The 16,385-nt window shown below is 50.0% G+C and overlaps 1 protein-coding gene across 1 annotated transcript; it reads left to right on the forward strand.

Annotated features, from left to right (window-relative positions):
- Nucleotides 1-128: 128 nt before the first annotated feature.
- Nucleotides 129-1,070, forward strand: LOC311428121 (olfactory receptor 14A16-like; the record flags this gene model as incomplete). Its single annotated transcript, XM_084539673.1, has 1 exon — nucleotides 129-1,070. The coding sequence occupies one exon, from the start codon at nucleotides 129-131 to the stop codon at nucleotides 1,068-1,070; it is 942 nt and encodes a 313-aa protein (XP_084395799.1).
- Between the last annotated feature and the right edge of the window lie 15,315 nt (nucleotides 1,071-16,385).

The raw sequence follows: 16,385 nt of genomic DNA on the forward strand, positions 1-16,385 counted from the left end.
CTGCTAAATGTCACAATATAGGTGATGATTTTAAATGAGAAAGAGAATTCATTTCCCTCTGATACATTTCTTGTACTTTATTACTCTCATCCTCTTCTTTTTTCAGGATCACATCCTGAAAAAAGCAGATGTCCAACAGCAGCACCATCACTGAGTTCCTCCTGCTGGCATTCACAGACACGCGCGAGCTGCAGCTCCTGCACTTCGCGCTCTTCCTGGGCATCTACCTGGCTGCCCTCCTGGGCAACGGCCTCATCCTCAGTGCCGTAGCCTGCCACCACCACCTCCACACCCCCATGTACTTCTTCCTCCTCAACCTCGCCCTCCTCGACATGGGCTGCATCTCCACCACTCTGCCCAAAGCCATGGCCAATGCCCTTTGGGACACCAGGGCCATCTCCTATCAAGGATGTGCGGCACAGGTCTTCTTCATATTCTTCTTGGTTGGAGCAGAGTATTCCCTTCTCACTGTCATGGCCTACGACCGCTACGTTGCCATCTGCAAGCCCCTGCACTACGGGAGCCTCGTGGGCAGCAGAGCTTGTGCCCAGATGGCAGCAGCTGCCTGGGGCAGTGGCTTTCTCAATGCTGTCCTGCACACGGCCAACACATTTTCCCTACCCTTCTGCCAAGGCAATGCTGTGGACCAGTTCTTCTGTGAAATCCCCCACATCCTCAAGCTCTCCTGCTCAGATGCCTACCTCAGGGAAGTCGGGGCACTTGTGTTTAGTGCTTTTTTAGGCTTTGATTGTTTTGTTTTCATTGTGCTGTCCTATGTTCAGATCTTCAGGGCAGTGTTGAGGATTCCCTCTTCTCAGGGCCGGCACAAAGCCTTTTCCACGTGCCTCCCTCACCTGGCCGTGGTCTCCCTGATGGTCAGCACTGCCATGTTTGCCTACCTGAAGCCCCCCTCCATCTCCTCTCCATCCCTGGACCTGGTGGTTACAGTTCTGTACACTGTGGTTCCTCCAGCAGCGAACCCCCTCATCTACAGCATGAGGAACCAGGAACTAAGGGATTCCATCAGGACTCTACTTGAATACACACATCTTCAGCAAATTCACCTGTAATACTATGCCTAATATTAGAAATCCAGGCTTTTCTAAGAAAGAAAATAACGTGATATCTTCAATTATTAAATATCTGTATTGTTATTTTCTCTCATTATTTCACTTTTGTTTAAATAATATTTTTTCCTAGCACTGTAGAAGTCAATTATTTTCCAATTGAAGTTGGCTTCCTGTGTAGGTAAACCCAAAAAGAAATCCATCAGAAATTCACTGGTGTCAGTCTCTTCCTATCTCCTCTGGAGCTGGGGGAGCAACCTCAGCACGCAGGAGGGTCTCTGGATCAAAAGCCCAGCTGACACATGCAGGAGCATCCTCAGTGGCCCTTGGGACTGCCCCTCACTGCCCGCTGGGCTCTGCCTCTCTGCTGCCTTCAGGTCGGGGCGGCTGCTTCCCTGGAGCCATGGCCATGGCCAGCAGCAGGATGTGGTCTTTTCACTGCTGCTCTCATTTAGCTTCCACACTGTACTTCTTTCTGTGTTAGTCTTGAGTTTTCATATGCCTTGGTGACAGTCCTGTTGTCTCTGCAGTGGCATCCCTGTGGCTGCAGACAGCAGCAGGCACTGTGCAGCCCTGGGTCACAGCTGGCCTCCCTGCTTGCACCACAATAACAAGAGGGTCTTGCTCAGTGCAATCCCAGAAGTCTGGACACCTCTTCCAAATGTGCTATCAGGAACACAGCCAAGGGGATGCTCCCTGCTCTTCTGTTTTCTGGGCTTCTTCATGGAGTGTGGGACAGAGGCTGAAATTCCCATGGAGGTCTGTGAGGGACCAAGAGTAGGACTAAGCACTCTCGTTGGGGCAGCACTTGCCTAAGGAGATGACAACTCATCTTGGACTCATCTGATTGGGACTGTGCTGATGCCAACCTGGAGAGGAATCTGGAGCTTCCAGGAGACGTCAAGGGATCTCCAGGGACAGGGTGCTCAGTGGGTAGTGATTAGAACCTCATAAAATGACTGTGCAAGGTCGTTTCAGGTAACAAACAAGGTGAATCTGAGGAGTGCATGGGCAGCTCAGACTGCTCAGGCTGGGTCAGCTGTCACAGCAGGTTCCCCTCCCAGCCTCTTGCCCACCTGCAGCTAACTAACTCCCAGGGTAGAGTGAGAAGCAGAGAAGGCCTTGATGCTGTGCCAGCACTGCTCAGGAACAGCGACTACAGCCATGGGTGACCAACACTGGTCTGGTCACATATCAAAAACACAGCACCACAGGGCCTGATCTGCAGAGAGAAATGGCGTCCCAGCCAGTCTTTGTCCCCACAATGGATGAGAAGGCTGTGAGAAACAAGGACACTCAGGGCTTTAGCAGATCCTTAAAGTCCTGCCTGAGTCCCCAGATGGAAAGCAATCTATGTCTGGGTTGACGAGAAGCAAGTGGTGAGTACCGAATGGGGGACAGGGCTGAAGGGCCCTGCGTGAAGCTAGAATGATGGAGAAGTGTCCACCTTGCATGTGTGCCTCAGCCTGGGAGCAGGGGCCTGCCCATGGTGCGGGATGTCTGGGCTGTGCTCAGCCATGCCCCAGGAGATGACCTTGCTCTCTTCCTCCCCACCACTCCCCACACAGGGCAGGCCCTCAGGAAACACCCCTGAGCCTGGAGATGCACCAACCTGCTGCGGTGAGGTGTCACTACTGCAGGGGCAGAAGGGAGGGTTGGAGAGACACATGGGACCTGCGGGCAAGAGTGGTGTGGTCTGGGGAAGTGAGTGCCTGCGAAAAGTTACCCTGGAGCCATAGGAGCCATTCTGAAAAGAAAACTTGTAGGGAGGAACCACACTTTTGTGGCACTGCAGAGCTGCTGGGCACATTGTGCAGGGTGCTCTGATGGACATTGGTGTCCTTTTCCATCGTGTCTTAAGTGGCGCTTTTCTCAGGAATAGAGTAGCCAACAGAACACTGACAGATAGACTAAGATCATGAAAGGCATCATAAGCATGCCCCTAAAAAGATAACTGATATGGGGAAATCAGGAGAAGCCTGGCCAGGAGAAATGTAAGACTGAGAGGAGGAAACAGGGGCTTGGCCTGCAGAAATTAAGGATTTTGTAGAGGTAAGAGGGTTCAGGTTATGCTGATGCAGCTGTAACTATGACTTAAAATAGTCATACAAGGCTATTCCCCAGCTTTAACCTGTAAACTTCTTTCCTAAACCTAAATGCTACCCAGCACCCTGACAGGAATCCACTACTCTAATGACTGACCCCGAAGTATCCCTTGAAGACAAAACTAAGCCCATAGCTGATTCATCCTAGCTCTTACTCTCTTAATCACTCTTATCTCTGCCCTTAATACTAGCACTAAAATGGCCTATTTAACACTAGAAAACCGCTTAAGAGACCTAAACAAAACCCTAACCTCAAATGAATGTGAGGGGTCCTGGATCTGATCAGCTTGTGGGCCACAAGGAGGAGATGGGTGGGAATGCTCTGAGGAGCTCAGCTCTGCCTCAGCATCTCCTGCCCCAGCATGAGGAATGTGACTGTGGCAGGGACTCTGAGGTCAATTCTGTCTCTGCACTTGATAGGGCAGCAGCAGGAACGTGTCACAGAAAGGGACTGGGAGGTCACTTGTGTCTGGAGGTGGCAGGTCAGCCTTGACTTCTCCCTGGGATCTGCACTTTTGGGCTGACATCTGGCAGTGGCCCTGCTAGGCCAGCAGAAGGCACCTGCTTGGTATGCTGACTGGGGGATCCCCTCTGCCTCCAGACCCAGGAAGACCCAGACAGAAAGAAGGCCCCCAGATGGGTTGTTCTGTCCCTTCTGCTTGAGTCCATGGCTGCACAGCAGCAGGCACAAGGCTTGACTGTGTCTAGCCAAGAAGCTGCAAGGCCAGCACCAGGTCCATGTCTTGGAAGATGCTGGTGAGTGTTTATGATCAGACCCTAGCTTTGTGTTTCAAGGAACAGCTGGTGAGGGTTGATGAGACATTGGTGAAACGATGGAAATGCTGGGATGAAAGCAAGGTGGTGAACAGAGATGGCTGTCTGCAGACTTCTAGGAAATAGGACAAAGTGTGGGACAGCATAGGAAAGCATGCAGAGGAAAAGACAGATGTTGCTGGTAAAAAGGGAAGGCCCCAACAGTCCTGACTCTTTGGCTAGAGCTTATGAGTAAAGGAGATATAGTCATTACAGTGCAGCCTCTCTGCTTCCTTGCAACCCTGCGCAGAGGCAGGGTGGTGTCATACCAGAGTTCTTCTCATGGCATCACACTGCCCACAACATCCCACAGACCCCCAAGAAATGTCCTGAGCCAGACAGGGGGGTGCAGGATCTCTCCTCGCAGTGACTGGGGTCAGGCCTTGGACCTTTTGCTTCACCAAAACCAACCAAGACTTCTCTCAGCACAGTGCTTTGCCTGTCTGTAACCATGGCTTCAAATTATCTGCCCTAACACGTCCCTGGGGAGGCTCTGTTAGTAACAGCCCTCAGTGGGGCCCATTAATACTCCAAGTCACTTCAGCTTTTCCTTTTGAGTTTGCTTTTTTGCACAGTTGCATCATCCTCCGCTCAGTACCCAAGTTTCATTGACTCAGCACCAAAATATACAATGGAACTCATTAAAACACAGAAACTCCTAAGGAGCCATGTCTCTCCCACCATTTTCTTCAAGTCTTAAGACTTGATCAGCTAATTGGAGAGCTTTCATTTTCTAGTTAAGGGGGAAGATTTCAAGGAGCATCTAATAAAAATCTTTCTTCATTTTAAAGGCTGAATTTTGTTGTGTTTCAGTTTAGAGCATCATTCTCCTGGTTATATTGGTCTAGGGTTTCTCCTTTGAAGCCCTGCTTATGTGGGAAGAACAGGAGTTTTTCTATTTCAAAACAAACAACAGGAAATCATGCTGCGATTTTCAAAAAAAAAAAAAAAAGTTCAAGTTCCTTATTTTGTTGCCTCCCATGATGTTTACCTTCCCAAAAGGATGACTGTACATGATGTATTTTACAGTGATTAATAGGAAATTTTAACTAATTGTGTTAATATTAATCCATATCATACTAATTCAAAGATAAACGAGGAGGGTCTTACTAAGGAAACCATTAGACAGACTGCTGAGAGATGGGCGACCTCGAACTCACTGAAACTCCAAGCAGCAACTGGGTCATTGAGAGTAGTCTGAACGATTAAACGGTAAGAGGAGGGCAAACCAGGAGAATGATGGGAAGTGCATAGGTCCAGACAGGCAGCTGGAAAGGGGACATTCAGCAGGGTCTATGTAATCAAGATGAGTTTTGTGCCTGGAAGATGAGGGAGGGAGCACACCATGATAGAAAAGCAATGACAATGCAACTACAGGTGAACACCAGTATTTCTTCTCCTGGGATGAATATGCATCCTGAAAAATCACATTTCTTCATGATAGAAATTACACTTCACATGAGACATTTTACAGAAAGGATTGAGTCTTTTGAGCTGATGAGTTGTTGCTTTATTATTCAAGTACTGAAAAAAAATACTGGGTATTCTGGCAGAGCTTTGCTGTCTGACCATAAGCAACCAGGGAAAACCTCCAGTGGCCCCGTTGTGTTTGAGTCACTTCCCTGGACCAGCAGATGTCAGAAAAGATCTGCAGGAGGCCGAAGCCCTTTGGGAAAATCAGGTGGAGCCAGGTGGAGTTCTCAGGGCACCTCCACTGCCAGCAGTGGTCTTTGTCCCTGTAACTGCAGCCCAGTCCAGCACAGGAACACCCCTTCAAAGAGAAACCTCTTCTTCAGTGGGTTCCTTGGATTGACCTAGATCTGAAATGGCCACTGGAAACATGAGATACTCTCCCTTACTTAAACTAGACACTTGAACATCTGTTGATGACCTTCCTGGGTCATCTTCAGCAAACTCAGGCTGAAAAACTCAAGTATAGCATGCTTCAAATGGCTGAGGCAGAACACATCAGCTTGCCCCACTTTGCAAATGGCCCCCATCCAACTAACATTTGGAAAGCAACAAATACGGAATGACCCTGCAGGTCAATGTGCAGAGTAAGGGAAAGTCACCCATATTGTGCTGGAGTAGCAGAAGGCAAAAAGCATTGCATTGTGCCTCAGAATAATCAAGGAGACCTAATCCAGTTCATCCATGAGGAAAAGCAGAGAGAGAAGGATGTTGAGTTTGGCCTAACATGAAGAAGGATGTGCATCACTGGTGAAGGAACTGGCATTTATGCCATTACCAATGTGAATTACACAAGCACCAGCACATCTAATGGTAACCTGTCTGCCCCGGCTTGGTATTCCCACAGGGCAGTGGAAAGGGAGCCGACAGACCAGGGACACATTTGGGTGTGGAAGGTAGGGCCCAGCAGAGAAAAGGAGTCAAGGCAGTGGGTTGGGGGAGGCCAGCAGAAGCAGCCCAAGGGGTGGTGCTGCTTGTGAGGACATGTTTGTGGCAGCAGCCGGAGTGGGCAGCAGCTGTGCGCAGGCGAGGGGAGGCCAGGAAGCGCATGGCAAGAGCGATTCTGCCAGTAGAGCCAAGGCCGGGGCTGAGCCCAAGGGCAGGGGGCTGCAAGGGCCATGCTGAACTCCCTGCCCCTGCAGCAGCCACCCTGGCCCTCAACAGATGTGCTGGCAGGCTGCGGGGAGGGGACGAATGCCCTGGGCCCCTTTCCTGCTCTGCCCAGGCCAGCAAGGGCCCAGAGCGGCCTCCTCTCCCCTGCCCTGCAGCTCTGGGCTCCCTTCGCGCAGCCCTGGCTCTGCAGCACCAAGCCCTGCTGGGACCCCTCCCCTGCATGCTGCCACCACTCCCTGAAAATGCTGGAATTTCTAATTATATCTATATTATTATAGGTGAATATGTTGAAGATGTGTGTATTCAAGCAGAGTCCTCACTGAATCCCTTAGTTCCTTGTTCCTCATGCTGTAGATAAGAGGGTTCACTGCTGAAGGCACCACTGAGTACAGAAATGACACCACCACGTCCAGGGATGGGAAAGAGATGTAGGGGGGCTTCAGGTAGGCAAAAATGCCAGTGCTGACCATCAGGGAGACAACAGCCAGGTGAGGGAGGCACGTGGAAAAGGCTTTGTGTTGCCCCTACTTAGAGGGCATTCTCAGCACTGCCCTGAGGATATGAATATAAGAAATAACAATGAAAATGGAACAACCAAATAATACTGAAATACTTATTACAAGTGCACCAAATTCCCTTTGATAGGCACCTGAGCAGGAGAGCTTGACAATGTGGGGGATTTCACAGAAGAACTCGTCCACAGCATTGTCTCGGCAGAGGGGCAGGGAAAAGGTACTGGCCGTGTGCAGGACAGCATTGAGGAAGCCACTGCCCCAGGCAGCTGCTGCCATCTGGGCACAAGCTCTGCTGCCCACGAGGCTCCCGTAGTGCAGGGGCTTGCAGATGGCAACGTAGCGGTCGTAGGCCATGACTGTGAGGAAGCAATACTCAGCTACAACAAAGAAGAGTGAAAAGAGTATTTGTGCAATACATCCTTGATAGGAGATGGCTCTGTTGTCCCAGAGGGCATTGGCCATGGCTTTGGGCAGAGTGGTGGAGATGCAGCCGAGGTCGAGGAGGGCGAGGTTGAGCAGGAAGAAGTACATGGGGGTGTGGAGGCGGTGGTCGCAGGCTATGGCGCTGAGGATGAGGCCGTTGCCCAGGAGGGCAGCCAGGTAGATGCCCAGGAAGAGCACGAAGTGCAGGAGCTGCAGCTCGCGCGTGTCTGCGAATGCCAGCAGGAGGAACTCGGTGATGGTGCTTCTGTTGGACATCTGCATTTTTGGGATGTGGTTCTGCACATAGAAGAGAAAGAACAGTAGTAATGTACTACAGACTTATCATGGAAAAAAATCATCCCATTTCTCATTTAGAATCTCCAGAAAATTGCCCACTTCCAGGAAGACATTTGGCAGGTCCCTTTCATGAGTTCTTCCTAAAGCTGCCTAAGGGAAGGGTATCCCTGGGAGCAGGGGACTCCTCCGTGGGCAATGGAAGAGTCAGTTTTGCCCAATAGCCAGAGGAAAGGTGGAACATGGGGTAATCTCAGACTCACTTCACTGCTGATATCAAAGAACCTTGCCCCAGTGTTGCTCCCGGGTTACCCAACATCAGAGCATATATATATATATACAGATTTCTTTAATTTTGATTGTATAGTGTCAGATTTTTTGTTGTTGCTAACCTATCACACTCGTTGAGATTTTCTAAAACAGAATTCCTGAGCATTTCTCCTGCACCTGATGGGAAACCTTGTGCATCCTCAGAGTAAAAGGGACTGTCCCTATAGCGCAGAGTGTCCTTTAGTGAGGACAGACAATCTGTCCATCAGTGCTGGTCTCAGCCACCTTGTGAGAGCTGCAGGAAAGTTCTACTCAGAGGTTGACCTGTGAAGAATCTGAACACGGCCAAGAGCAGAGGCATCCAGGCTAAAAGTGCCCATCTCCAGACCACTCACCTTCTCCCCGTACTCCCCTTCCCCCAAGCACACCGAGGACTCACCCCATGGGCATGTGAAACCCCCATCCCCAGCCAGCCTGGGAACAAGACCAGCAGCAGCACGGCCAGCTGGAGAAGCCAGGAGGAATGCCAGCGTGCTGCTGCCAGGGGAGGCAAGGCCAGGGAGGAACAGACGGACACTCAGCAGACCCTCCTGTGCTGCAGCTCTGCCTGCAGACAATGCAGCTCCTTCTCTTTGCAAACAATCTCTGCTCTGCCTTGGCCTGCAGACACCTCCCAAAGACAGGGGGTACCAGGGCTTTTGCAGCTCCCCAAGATCAGCTAGGATAAAACCTGAGAGGACCACAATATGATGTTGGTGCAGTCTGTGAGATGAGGTTTGGGAAGGTAGTTTTCAAATTTCATTATTGATATATTAATTTCTCCGTAAAATGCTCCAGGATTCTCAGTCTCCTGTACAACCCTGAAAATTCATTACCATGAAACCTTCGTCCACTCCACTGCAGGAATATGAATACACTGACTGAAAAAAACGTCTTGCTTTTCAGGTAGTCCCTGCCCTGGTCTTTTTCTTGAAAAATCCAATTTTAAATGCCATTTAAAATTGCCATTTAAATTAAATTAAAATTGCCATTTAAATGCCATTTAAAATTTTAAAAAGCATCTTCTACTCCTACCTGGAGAACCAGACAGACCCACCCTGCCAGATGCTATCAGCCATCGGATGTGCCAGCTGTAGAAGACCCCTCTGGCAACCCCACCTGCAGTGCCCTGCTGCCAGAGCCTCACGGTGTCAAGAGCCTGCAGATCACAGCATCACAGAATCACAGAATTTCTAGGTTGGAAGAGACCTCAAGATCATCGAGTCCAACCTCTGACCTAAAAAGATGTGTCCTGCCACACGCTGCCCTCTGTTGTTGTGCTCCTCAGTGCCTCCAAGCCCTCTCTCCTTCTCTCCTCTCTGTGTGCCAGCTGCGGTCAGAGCCCCCAGCCCTTCTGCGCTGTGCAGAGGAGCTGCTCCTGGGCACAGCTGTCCCTCTGCAGCGCTTGCCAGGAGCTGCCCTTGTGCCCAGGACCCCAGCCCAGCTCAGTAGCACAGTACCCGACCATGGCATCGCTTGCTCTGTGCCCTTGGGCTCCCTCGAGGTGTCCCCAAGGCCTCAGGGCTGACAGCTCCCGAAGGCAGCAGGGTCTCTGCTGGGGTGTGGTGCCTGAAGTAGACTGAAGTCTTTGCTGACTGCTCCTTGCTGAACTTGGGAGAGACTGATTTTAGAAGTGTGATTTATGCTATTTAAGTTTGATTGTCCATCGTGAGTAAAATGATTCCCTCCCTTAACTTCTATTGTGTTCCCACTGCATGGCAGGATACCTTAGCCACAACTGCCAGGGATCATTTCACCCCTCTGAATGTGTCCTTACAAGAGAGGGGGGACCTGAATGCTCTAAAAGGTTTTCCATGAAGGGAACTGAACACTAAGACACCATTTGTTGAGTTTTCCCAGCAATCCAAATGGAAGATCCTCTATCCATACGCAAATCTCTTCTTCCTCTCTCACATGACCAGCACGGTGACTGGGATGTGGAACACCCTCTACACTGTTCTGGTGCCTGACACCAAACACCTGCAGATGCCATGCTTTCTTCTGGGGACCATGATCTATGGTCAGCCCTGGGCTGTATGTCATCCCTGTTCTCTGCAAGGTTCGAGTAGTGGAAGGTCTGGTTCCAGAAGGCAGCTGTACCTGAACCAGGGGAATTTCTCTCATGTACAGGAATTATTTCTTCTCCTCCCAGACATTGTTCTATGACCCCAGTGTCGTGGACACCTTCTGTGGTTTTGCCCCATTGCTGGAGCTGTCCTGCAGTGCCACGGTGATACTCACAGTCTTTGCTTTCATAATCTACATTTTGGATCCAATCTTCCTCTTCCCTCTCATGCAGTTTTCATGTGTGTGTGTGTCCTGTATTGACAGGCCAAGGCCTTATCCACCTGCTCTTCTGTCCTCACGAGTGTCACTGTTTTCTAAGATACTGCCATCACTGTCTGTGAGAAGCCCAAATACAGCCCTCCTCAGAGATCTTAATGAAGCCCTTTCCTAAACCGCCATCCTCCCAGTCAGTCCTCAGGTTGCCTAGAGGTGGTATGGGAAGGGTGAGAGAAGTTCAAGCGGATCTGCAGATGTCATCATAAGACCTATCTCAAAGACCTTGGAAAGGACAGATGGATCAAAGACATTCCTCAGAACTTGGAAATGACAGATGTCAAACTCATCTGCTAATAGGAGGGCAAGCAGAAGAATGATAAAGTCTAATCAAGGAATAAAATGCCAGCCTCAGCCTTAGCCCCCAAACCAGACCTAAACTGAAGTCCTCAAAGCTTGCCCTTATCCTAGACCTTGAGCAGGATCCTTGAGCAAAACACCAATCCCTCCCTCGATGCTTTGCCATTCCCTTGACCCTAGAAGGTGACCTCTAATCCCTAAACATTAACCTGATCATCTAACCCCCAAAGCCCTCCAGCATGCACACAGCACATCTCAGCTTCAACCTCACTTCTATCCCTAACTTCAGCTGTTTGTCTCCTTATGGCAGGGCAGGGACTGTGAGGTCCTGCAGCAGTCCCATGGCATTGGAAGAGGCATGTGAGGTGACAGGTATATGATCAGATCACAGGCCACAAGGAGGAGCTGGCTGGGAATGCTGGGATGAGGTCAGATGTGCCTCTGGATCTGGTGGGCATGCAGGAGGCAATGGCTGTGAAGGAGGCTGGGAGGTCACTTCTGTCTCTGGAGCTAATGGACAAGCAGGAGGAATGTGGCACAGATAGGGATTGTAAACGGCAGAAGCATGCACATGGCATTGAAGATGATGGTGAGGCACCTTCTGTTCTGGTCAGGTGAGAGACCACAGGAAGGCTGATGGGATGGGAGTCATGCTTGAAGTAGAGCTAGTGAGACCATAGAATAAGAGAATGGCTACTGTTGGAAGGGACCTTAAAGGTCATCTAGTTCCAACCCCCTGGCCAAAAGCAGGGATGCCCCCCACGAAATCAGGTTGTCCATAGCGTCATCTACCCTGCTCTTGAACAGCTCCAGGGATGGGGCATCCATAGCTTCTCTCGGTAACCTGTTCCAGTGCCTCACCTCCATCTGAGTGAAGAATTTTCTCCTAACCTCTAATCTAAATCTCCCCTCATTTAACTTAAAAACATTTCCCCTTGCCCCATCATTATCTGACTGAGCAAAGAGTCACTCTCCATCTTTTTTATAAGCCCTCTTTAAGTAGTGAAAGGCCACAAAGAGGTCACCCCGGAGCCTTCTTTTCTCCAGGCTGAACAGCCCCAGCTCTCTCAGCCTTTTTTCATAGGAGACGTACTCCCGCCCCTTGATCATCTTTGTGGCCCTCCTCTGGACTTGTTCTAACAGACCCACACCCTTCTAGTGCTGGGGGCCCCAGTCCTGGATGCAGGACTCCAAGTGGGGCCTCACAAAGGCAGAGTACAAGGAGTAGAAGTCACCTCCCTCCACCTGCTGGCCACTCCTCTGCTTATGGAGCCCAGGATGCAGTTGGCCTTCTGGGCTACAAGCACAGAATGTACTGTCTCACTGTTGATCTCATTGTCTGTCATAGATAAAGATATTAAACAGCACCAGTCCCAGGACAGACTCCTGAGGTACAACACTTGTCAGCAGCCTCCACTTGGACATAGAGCCATTGAGCACCACTCTCTGGGTGTGACATTCAGGCCAACTCCTTATCCACTGAATGGTGCACCCAACAAATGCATATCTCTAATTTGGAGATCAGGATGTCATGTGGGACAGTGTCAGTAGTCTTACAGAAGTCCAAGTAGATGACATTGATCCGTCTTCTGTTGTTGTCTGATGTGATCACTCCATTGTAGAAAGCCATCACATTGGTCAGGCACAATTTGGACTTTGGTGAAGCCATGCTGGCTGTCTGAGATCACCGCTTTGTCTTGCATGTGCCTTGACATTGATTCCAGGAGGATCATTTCCATGATCTTGCCAGATCATGGCAAAGGGCACAAAGACCTTTGTGTCCTTTACTCTCCTGAGTACAATACGACTTCCTTCTCAGGAATGGAGTAGCCAACACAGGTGAGACAGATACTATGTGATCACGGATGTCATCAGAAAGCTGATCCCAATAAGATATGGGGAGGTCAGAAGCAGCCTGGACAAGAGACATATGAGATTTTGGTGTGGGAAGACGAGCATGGCCAGCAGAAATTAATGGTTTCATAGAGGTAAAAACATTCCTGCAATGCCAATACTGCAGTAACAATGAATTAAAAAAGCCACATATGGCCCTTAATTATTTGAACCAGTAATTTTAATCCCTAAACCTAAATGCTACTACAACACTCTGAAAGGAATCAATTTTCTCTCTTGATAACCGTAATCCCTTCCCTTAAAACTAACATTAAAATGCTCTATTTAACCCTAGACTCCCTGGCAGATGTAAAACACCCGTAAACCACAGAGCTTGTCCATACCTCAACCACAGACCTGACAGCACAAGCAGAACAACAAACACTCCTACTAAAACTTTGCTTAATCTCTAACATAGTAAGTGAAAAATAGGTACCGAGGGGGCTAGAGAAAACTTAGCTTTACCTCAGGATCTCATGGCCCAGCAGGAGCAATGTGACTGTGGCAGGGACTGTGAGGTCACTTCTGTCTCTGCACTTGATAGGGCAGCAGCAGGAACGTGTCACGCAAAGGGACTGTGAGGTCACTTGTGTCTGGAGGTGGCAGGTCAGCCTTGACTTCTCCCTGGGACTTGCACTTTTGGGCTGAAATCTGACAATATCCCTGCTAGGCCAGCAGAAGGCACCTGCTTGGCATGCTGACTGGGGGATCCCCTCTGCCTCCAGACCCAGGAGGACCCAGGCAGAAAGAAGGCCCCAACATGGGTTGTCCTGTCCCTTCTGCTTGAGTCCATGAGTGGGCAGCAGCAGGCACAAGGCTTGGCTGTGTGTAGCCAAGAAGCTGCAAGGCCAGCAGCAGGCCCCTGGCTTGGAAGCTGCTGCTGAGGTGACTTGTGTCTGCTTGGCTGAGAGGCCGCAAGGAGCCTGCTGGGTTGGGATGCCTACTTGAGGAGTGGTTTCCACCCTGATGGAGCTTTCTGTGGTAGTAGCAAAGAGCAGGAGAGAAAAACTTGCCACAATGTGTGCCCAGGAATGTTGGCACTGTCCATGAGGACGAAGAAATATCCCTCAAAGGGTCGTGCTGTAGTGCCACAGGTCACCCTCTGATCAGACCATGGCTTTCTGTTTCAAGGAACAGCTGGTGAGGGTTGACAAGACATGGGAGAAAGCAAGGGATGAGAGCAAATTGGTGAACAGAGATGTTTGTCTGCAGACTTCAAGGAAATAGGACAAATTGTGGGACAACGTAGGAAAAGCTACAGAGGAGAAGGCAGAGGGTGCTGGCAAGAATGGAAGGTCCCAACAGCCCTGAAGGTTTTGTCACCTTGGCTAGAGCTTATGAGGACAGATGTTATACTCGTTGCAGTGGGGCCTCATTGATTCCTTGCAACCCTGTGCAGCACCTCAGAGGTGTCATACCACTGTTCTCATGGCATCACACTGCCCACCACATCCCACAGACCCCAGCAAGACCCTTAAGCCAGATGTGGCAGTGCAGAATCTCCCCTTCCAGAGGCTGGGGCCAGACCTTGGCTCTTCTGCATCACCAAAACCAACCAAGACATTTCTCAGCACAGTGCTTTGCCTGTCTGCAATCATGGACTCCAATTATCTGCCCTAACAAGGCCCTGGGGAGGCTTTGTTAGTAACAGCCCTCAGTGGGGCCCATTAATACTCCAAGTCACTTCAGCTTTTCCTTCTGACTTTACTTTCTCTAGCAGTTGCATCATTGTCCTCTCAGTACCTGAACTTCACAGACTCAGCACCAAAATGCACCATGGAACTCATTAAAATGCAGAAACACCTAACATCTCTTTGATAGTTTTCTTCAAGCCTTCATTCCTTTTGCAGCTAATTGCAGAGCTGCAAGATGTAATTAAGGAAGATTTCAAAGAGCAACCAATAAAAAAATTTTCTTGTTTCAAAGGCTGAATTTTGCTGCATTTCAGTTTTGAACATCATTCTCCTATTGCTATTCATCCAGGGTGACTTCTTTGGAGACCTTCATCGGGAGGAAGAGCAGAGTGTGCTGGTCTGACAGCTCCACTGCCAGCAGTGGTCTTTGCCCCTGTCAGTGCAGCCCAGCCCAGCACATGAAACCCTTTCTAAGAGAAGTCAGGGGTGTGTTCAGAAAATAATAAAAGAAAATAAAAATATAAAATAAAATAAAATAAAAATATAAAATAAAATAAAATAAAATAAAATAAAATAAAATAAAATAAAATAAGATAAGATTCAAATGACCATTGGAATCTGAGAAATTCAGCCTGAATCTCAGTAGACACCTAGACATCCATGGACTATATTGGGTCATCTGTGGAAAACTCAGGGTGAAAAATAAAGAAAATACATCTTTATTGGCTGTAGCTGTACCCATGAGCCTGGCCTCATTGGGGAAATTGTTCCCTTCCAGACACAGAATCCTAAATAGAGTAAAGTGAAAAGAGCTGCCCAGTCAATAGAGTAGGGCAAAGTCCTACTTCCTGTGCTATAGATGCAGAAGGCAAAAAGAATTGCATTGTGCCTGACACTACTCTGGGACGTGTCACACAGGTCAGGCAACTTTACCTTAGTGCTGACAAGTCCATCACTAAAGCACGCTCCCAAGCTCTACATCTACACCTTGGCTCTCCAGTCGATGACCCAGCTCATGGATGGCAATCAGGGAGTCTCGGTTAGCGTGACGCTGCCTCAGGTGTGTCACCATGGTAGCCATTGGCACCTGCTGTTCTTCAACCCTCAGCAAACCCACAACAGAAGGGTTCTGTGGGAGGCCAAGCAAGGTAGACAACAGTTTCATGTCCTTTATCTCCAAGGCAGCTCTGCCAAAGCCCCACCAGTGGTGCCCTCTTGGAATTCTGAATTCCCTCTCCTGAAGCAGTCTATGCCGAGGATGCACATAGCATCTGGGCCAGTCTCAATGGGGTGCTTTTGCCATTCCTTCCCAGTTAGACTCACTTCAGCCTCCAGTACAGTTAACTGTTGGGCTGCCCCTGTCACTCCAGAAGTACAGGTGGGTTCTACCTCTTTCTAGCTTGATGGCATTAGGGTACACTGTGCACCGGTCTCCAGTAGAGCCTGATACATTTGTGGGTCTGATGTGCCAAACCATCAAATATACCCAGTCCAGTAAACCCGATTGTCCCTTTCTTCCCTGCCTCCCCCTGGCTGGAAGCAGGACACCACAAGTCCTGCTCATAGTGTTCATTTATGTTGCCGGTAGAGAGACCAAAGGAAACACGTCCCACCGTGGCACTGTCATCTAACAGGGCAGGGGATAGGGTGCTGACAGTCAAGGAAGGCATTTGGGTGTGGAAGGTGGGTCCCAGCAGAGAAAAGGAGTCAAGGCAGTGGGTTGGGGGAGGCCAGCAGAAGCAGCCCAAGGGGTGGTGCTGCTGGTGAGGACACGTTTGTGGCAGCAGCCGGAGTGGGCAGCTGTGAGCAGGCGAGGGGAGGCCAGGAAGTGCATGCCAAGAGCGCTCCTGCCAGCAGAGCCAAGGCCGGGGCTGAGCCCAAGGGCAGAGGCAGGCCCAGGGCAGGGGGCTGCAAGGGCCATGCTGAGCTCCCTGCCCCTGCAGCAGCTGCCCTGGCCCTCGGCCTCCTCTCCCCTGCCCCTGCAGCTCTGGGCTCCCTTGGTGCAGCCCTGGCTCTGCAGCACCAAGCCCTGCTGGAAGCCCTCCCCTGCATGCTGCCACCGCTCCCTGACGCTGCTGTTGCCCTCTGCCAGGCACTGCCCAGCCCAGC

Source organism: Aythya ferina, assembly GCF_964211825.1.
Source record: "Aythya ferina genome assembly, contig: HAP1_SCAFFOLD_29, whole genome shotgun sequence".
In the NCBI taxonomy this organism is placed as follows: Eukaryota; Metazoa; Chordata; class Aves; order Anseriformes; family Anatidae; genus Aythya; species Aythya ferina.